Genomic DNA, 7186 nt, shown 5'->3' with positions numbered 1-7186 from the left:
TATGGTAAAGGCAGAAACAAAATTGCTGGAATTGGAGGGGACTGCTAAAAAGCAGAGCTTGTAGTATGCAGTCCCCTCATGAGAAAAAAAAAAGAAAAAAAAAAGAAAAAAAAAAAACACACTTTATAACATAATGGTTTTGCAGCGGGCCTTGCTCTAAACCTATCATACCTTTGCATGGACCGAAAAAGAACTGTGTAAAACTAACTGCGATATGCTATTTCTGTTTTCTAATCTTCGGAATATGAGGCATAACAGAATCACGTGTCGTCTCCCCAATTTGCACTAACAGTGACACGGACTCCTACCAAATCAAAGGTTACAATGTTGATGTCATCGATGCCGGTAAGACTGAACTTTCTTTCGTTATCACTATTATATCATGTTTATATATATATATATATATATATATATATATATATATATATATATATATATATATATGTATATATATATATTATATATTGTCATTGTCGACCCTGAGGAAGACGAATGTATTCGTCGAAAATTTGGTCTGAATAAATAGCACTGTTGGACTGTCAAAATGCATTACCACTCTACTTCGTCATCTCTTATAGAATTATATATATATATATACATGATAATTAGTTGTATCGCTATTGTCATTACCCTCATTGGTCATATATTGTAATCATTTCATGTCTTTGCCGTTTTCAGAGAGTACTAACACGGGAACAGGGTGAGAAAAACACAAAACACACACCACCCATACACGTTCGTGGCCATCGTTGTCATAATTAAAACGTTCGTTACAATTACTCTCAGTACTGCCGTCATCACAGAACGGCAGATAATGTCGAAATGACAATGATGACGACGGCGATAATGATGATGACGATTATTGTGGTCAAAAGTGCGCTAATCGCCGTTTACTGTTCTCAGAGCTGTGTATGCATGCATGCCCGTAAACAGCAACAACGTATGATTATATCCCGGGATTATAAATGGGGGTGGGGGGTAACAAAATATATGAAAACGTTTTACCCTTTTGTTATATTTTATCGTTTATTACGTAAAGTCTGCGATATTGCCGACAAGAACTGCGAGCTGGTGTGGGATATCTACGAGAACTGCTGGGACTCCCAGGCGGGCCAGCGCCCACGAGGAGGGCCTGGTCTAATGGGAGGGTGGTACGATGCCTGCACAGGTGAGTTGAAAAACAAACTAAAAGACAAACAAACCAACGCGCTATCTCCAAGACACCAAACGTAGATCATCGACCCCTCTTGGCCACTAGCAAATGGTTTCAGACTTTGAATAAGTAATGATTAATTTTTGTTAGAGTTGTTTTCCTAAATCAGCTTACTTGTTAGGAGTGGATTTGAATAAACGACCCTCGATGCGTATTAAATTAAACATCATTGATGACGATCACGTATCTGTGGAAGTCGAGACTCATGAACCATTAATGAACCAACGAAAATTCTATTCAGAACTTAAGGAACACGAAGTAATAGTTAGATGTGGCTCTCGTAAGACCCCTGCCCAAGACTTCTTGTAAGCTTATCACTGATTTACTCAATTGATAGACTGAAATTAAAGAAAGGGTTTTAGACATCATTCAAACGACACTAATTCAGTCATCCCATATGATGATCCTTTCGTTATTGTAATAGAAGGAAACGGTTAGTACAATTATTCAAGGCCTTTTTTCCATGTACAAGAAGCTTAATTTGAATAGTGACAAAAAAAAAAACTCGAATGAACAGCCATCAAAGATGAGAACTTGTAATGGTGATCTTGAAAAAAAAAACATTTTTATTTTAAATTGTGCGTGTATTGCTGTTATATATCAACTGCATGTGCTCCTTTGCAAACATTACATGCAACCAAGTCATGTCTGTCATCCTGCCTGATCTGCATCCGATGTATGAATGATTACGAGTAGGCCTACACTCCTGATGATATCGATGGATCCGAATCGTTCATTGTCTGTGTGAATTCTACAGGATGGTGGCAGACCAATGATCGTCTGCTGACGTACAGTTTCACCAGCCCGTTCTCCAAGCAGCGACGGGTTGGTGTGTACGTCAGACAGGGAAACCCGTCATCGGTTGCTAGCAACCCAGTAAGTGTGTCAGGACTCAAGGTCGGCTTCCTGGACGGCTGGTTCGCCGACGAGCTCTGCCTGGCTCGGTATGCAGCCGCCTCCTCCACAGTGACCGTTCAGGTATGATTTTGGTTTGGTTTGGTTTGGTTTGGTTTGGTTTGGTTTGGTTTGGTTTGGTTTGGTTTGATTTGGTTTGGATTGGATTTGGTTTTGGATTTGGATTTGGATTGGATTTGGATTTGGATTTGGATTTGATTTGGATTTGATTTGGATTTGATTTGGATTTGATTTGGATTTGATTTGGATTTGATTTGGATTTGATTTAAATTTGATTTGATTTAAATTTGATTTGATTTAAATTTGATTTGATTTAGATTTGATTTGATTTAGATTTGATTTGATTTGATTTGATTTGATTTGATTTCTATACGATTTAAAACAGCGTAAACGTAATTTTGACATGCTAGAATGATATTCCTAATGATCATGTGTAACAACAGAATGACCACTTAGAACATGTTATCCAAAATAATTTATAGGCTCAGATACACATGCAGATCCACAAAGTCATTCATATCGACACGCAAAAGAACAACTCTGTTTATTTTCATCAAGAAAAAAAAGTAGCGACGAAATATGTAGGCTTAAAAAAAATATAATTTATCAAGGGTCAAAGGGCAACGCTACGTTTCTTGGAGATACAGCATAACGTTATTTTTCTTTGGAACAAGAAGCATGACATGATTATTTTTTCCATTATATTGAGAGTTTCAATATTCGTTGTTTTAACAGTGTTCCTGGACAGTGTGTGCTCTATCGATAAGATTATAATTAGCTCATAATTATCATGTGCTCATTGGTACCGTAATGAGTATGTCTTTTCCTCTTTCTCTTTCAATGTCTTTTGGTTAGGCACTTCACTTCTTTCCAAGCGACGTAATGCATAAGCTTGTCCAACGTACAGCTATTCATGGAAAACACTGTATTCATATTAACTTAAACAAAGAATGAAGTTGCGTAGACCAGGTGACCAGCATTGTCCGTCATTTTGGGAGCATCCTTTTCAGTGTTTTGTTTATATTGATTACATTAACAATCTTTTCTATCAATATTACTGCCAAATACCAGGCTTGCTGTTAGGTGGATGTGCTGACAAGCAACAGTTATAAGGACTGCATGATTGAATAATCATCGCATCACAGAGGATTATCTCACTGAATTTAGAAATCAACTTGCCTGTTTCTACAAAAATAATGACCCTTTTCTGCCAATACGCAACGTGGAACTACGAACTGGCTTGTTGCTGATGCCTCAGCGGTCAATCTGTGTTGTACATTGATTTGTTTAGTTTAATACTCAGAAATTTATGTTTTCGGACAGATTGTTGTGAATTTGTCGTTATCGTTTTCTTATCTTTAAAGTTGTCTTTATTTCTGCTTGCACGCAGGGAGCTGACCAGATCGCGGCTTCGAACATCGTACATCTTCAGACGCCGGATGATTTGATCGCCGCCCTCAACGACGGCAGGGTGAGAACAAGAAATGCTCGCATTCGTTTGTTTCGAGTTCACACTGGCCCACACGTAGAGATAACTGAGCCAGCCCATCAGCCGTGCTCACTTATTCGTACTAGAGACATTACACTAAATATAAAAGAAGAACTAATGAACAATTAAATAAATAAAACCTAAGCTGTATAAGCCTGCTAAAACTAATCATGTGTGGTTGACGAGGGTTAATACCCATAAAAAAAAAAAAAAAACACCATCTATTTTGCAGGCCGGACACACTAGAATATCTCACATGCGAAATGCTTGTTGTTGTTAATTTAAGAGGCGCGTCATTCTTATTTGAATATTTGCTTTAGTGTTAAAAGCGTATAGTCTTTAAGGACATCTCTGAGTGAGATTTGAGCAGCTTCGTGCAAATTTCAGGACTAGAATGAAATTAACTTCACAAACAGACAAAATGTGAATCAGTTAGTGCAGCAAATTAAAAGCGCCTATAGAGAGCAGCGACTAGCCATCAATCGACCGTCACAGCACGGGTCATTCTGTATGATGAAGGAGAGTCATGCATTTAATGAGTTTATGTATAGAGGGTGTCATTGCACCTCCCTGCTGGTGAAGAGAAGCGTTCTAAGTAGCCTTCAACGCCATGCAGGATTCCAATTCCCCGGCCAATTCCTGATCTCCCATGCAATCTCTAACTCGAGAGCCACGAGCCACGAGAGTGATGAGTATAGACCGATTCGGTTTGGGTGCTGGATTTTATGCTAATGTCTATTATTATCACCCGTAACTTGGGGCTTCAGTGTTTCGTCCATAACAATAGTTGGTTTATGCACTGACAGAGCTGTGCACCTAACTCATTGCATAACCCACTGAATCATCCTTTCTTCTTATGTTGGAACCCCCCCCCCCCCCCCCCTTATGGCCGAACAGGATTTTTCAAACCGGATTGGTCTATGTCATCACTGACCATGTCATTGCATATAGCATGACAGTTATGTACACACAAACAAAGGGTTATTGCTTTTTCTTCCAGGTGACGGTCGTTTTCTCCATGGTGCTCCCACAACTCGAGACCTCCCTCATGCGCCTCACCACTGACGCGTTCCCCAACTACTGCGTTGTGACGGCCGAGAGCATGATGACGACGAAGCGCAACAGCGACTTCGTCCGCTGGTGGGACGACGCCTTCAACCGGCTGGTCGGCACCAAACGATACACGGACATCTGCAACAACATTGAGCGCGAGCACGGTGAGAGTTTGGCGATGGAATAATCATTATTTTCACGCTTTCTTTTCATGTCGCATCAACTCAGAAAAAGATGGAATTACACTCACATGGAAAACAAACATACCGTTACATCTATGCAAATAGTGTACTTAATCATTACACGAAATTTGAATATCTAAAGTTATGAATGAAATGAATTAAGATTATGATAATATTAAAAAAAATATAGTAGGCCTACTTGTTGTATTGGCAAAAGTGTGACAATTATTTTGTTCCATTACATTGAATGGACATACACCGAACTCCTCGACGTGAGATGTACGTAGTGTATATATGTCATTCTGCATGCCTCTGTCGAAGATTATTTTTATCATAATAACTGATATCACTCTGTAATCACGCACCCACCAGTACAGATGAAGTTGGTATTTAAAAGACCTAGAAGGCAAGCTACCAAAACCACAGTTCCATAGGTTATATCATGGGTCATTTACCCTTTGATATAGTTATCAAATATAAAGTGTCAAATTGATGGAACGGTCTTGATGTTTTAATTTTTCTCAAAATTGTGATTTCATTTACCCTTTAAAATAGTTATCAAATATAGAGTGTCAAATTGACGGAACGGTCTTGAAGTTTTAATTTTTCTCAAAATTGTGGTTTTACTGGTTTCTTTCTCCAGGCTGTCTGATTTCATACGAACAAATTTCTCTGGGGAAGTAAAATGTAGAAAGTAGGGTCGTCTTTGTAGCTATTGGTCGGCAATTTTTCATACGATGTTTCAGATGTCAATATTCTGATTTGTTGCATAACTAAGCATCAGAAGCGCTCTACATGACATGACGGAACGGTATTGAATCAAAGTTAGCAATGGAGGTAAAAGGAATGGAGGAGGCCGAAATGTAATAGAACCTATTTCTCCAAAACCAACTAGCTGGGGTGAATCTACCCAAGTCAGAATATTGAACGAAAGATTCGGATGTGGGGTGCAATGGACAGTAATGGAAGAACACATCCTGAATAGGAATGGAATGAAGACGATGAGAGAGACCAAGACTTTAGTATAGAGGTCAATGAGAATGGATGACAATCTATAAAAGATATTATACAAACTGAACTAGATGGCAACTAGAAATATGAAGGAAATTTGAACCAAAAGAAAACTCTTTGAAACTGATTGACGAATTGCCCTGCATCGACGTACATGTGTAAATTTTACGTCGATGCAGGGCAATTTGTCAATCAGTTGCAATGAAAACATCTCGACGGAAGAATTTCATGAATTTGAAGAAAACTCTTCCTGTCATCTTTAGCTGCCTTGCATTATTATAGAATTCTTTTCCGTCTTGATTTCACAGGTGACATTCCAGGAGACAACTCGGCCACCATCTGCGTCGACCCTTAGACCCCGATGATGGGACGATCCGAAAGAAAAATATCAAGTAGAATTAAATGCCCACTAAAGCTTAGGCACAAATCCTCGACTTAATTATACCCTCTGTCTTTCTCGAGATTACTTGGTACTCAGATATGTGTGTCAGGTTCATGATGTTTCAGGAATCCCATCTAAAGATTGTTTTATAACAGGGAACATCAATCGAGAACATGATTGAAAAAAAAAAATCAAATTATGAACACACCATAGACGATAATGTATCATTATCACAATCATAGACACATACTAAAGGTATTGTGGTTAGTCGTGCTGAAAGATGCATTTCTCTCTCTCTCTTTTTTTTTTTTTTTTTCTTTTCACTTGTGGACTGAAATGGGTAGGCAAATGTGAACAGTTTGAGTGTTTAATAGTTTTATGGATGTGTCAGATATTTTCGGGCCTTTTGCGTCTTTCTCTCCTGTTTTCATTAGCATCTTTAGTTAACAGCATTTTATTGGCATGCTCGGCAGTGTTGAATGGATATTGATTTAATGAAATTATTGTACTTGTAGAAACACAACACAATTGTTGACTTTTCACCTGTGCGGTCCCCTCGGATGCACACGTCCGAGAAATTTTAAGGGGAATATAATGACAAATATCACTTGCAATTTGAAAGAAGTGTTATATGTTGAAATAATCTTTTCATATTCTTGTGATGATGATGATGTACGCAATGAACAGCATATTTCATACTGAATTAAAGCATGTCCAATGCAGTTAATGTTCACTTGAATAGCATTGTCATTTAATTTGTTTAAATTGTCAGTGATGCATAGTTTTCGTAGGAAGTGTGACAGCGACTACAAGAATGTTTCTTATAGTGATTGTTATCAAGCCATTGTAAAGGATCCACACAACAATCATTCGCACTGTTTTGTGGGTAAATTACACGTATCAAAGGAGACCCAAACCCAAAGAGAAATGTGAATTGAGTG

At 38.3% G+C, this 7186-nt stretch overlaps 1 protein-coding gene across 1 annotated transcript; it reads left to right on the top strand.

Moving 5' to 3' along the window:
- The first annotated feature begins 298 nt into the window (after positions 1-298).
- Positions 299-6540, top strand: LOC140243065 (uncharacterized). Its single transcript, XM_072322802.1, has 6 exons — positions 299-345; positions 1040-1168; positions 1971-2191; positions 3519-3599; positions 4618-4834; positions 6172-6540. Exons 2-6 carry the CDS (start codon positions 1141-1143, stop codon positions 6216-6218), a joined length of 594 nt encoding a protein of 197 aa, XP_072178903.1. The 5' UTR covers positions 299-345; positions 1040-1140; the 3' UTR covers positions 6219-6540.
- Positions 6541-7186: the final 646 nt, after the last annotated feature.

Source organism: Diadema setosum, chromosome 19 (genome assembly GCF_964275005.1).
Source record: "Diadema setosum chromosome 19, eeDiaSeto1, whole genome shotgun sequence".
In the NCBI taxonomy this organism is placed as follows: domain Eukaryota; kingdom Metazoa; phylum Echinodermata; class Echinoidea; order Diadematoida; family Diadematidae; genus Diadema; species Diadema setosum.
The sequence above is the reverse complement of the archived record's forward strand: the minus strand, read 5'-3'. Positions and strand labels throughout refer to the sequence as shown.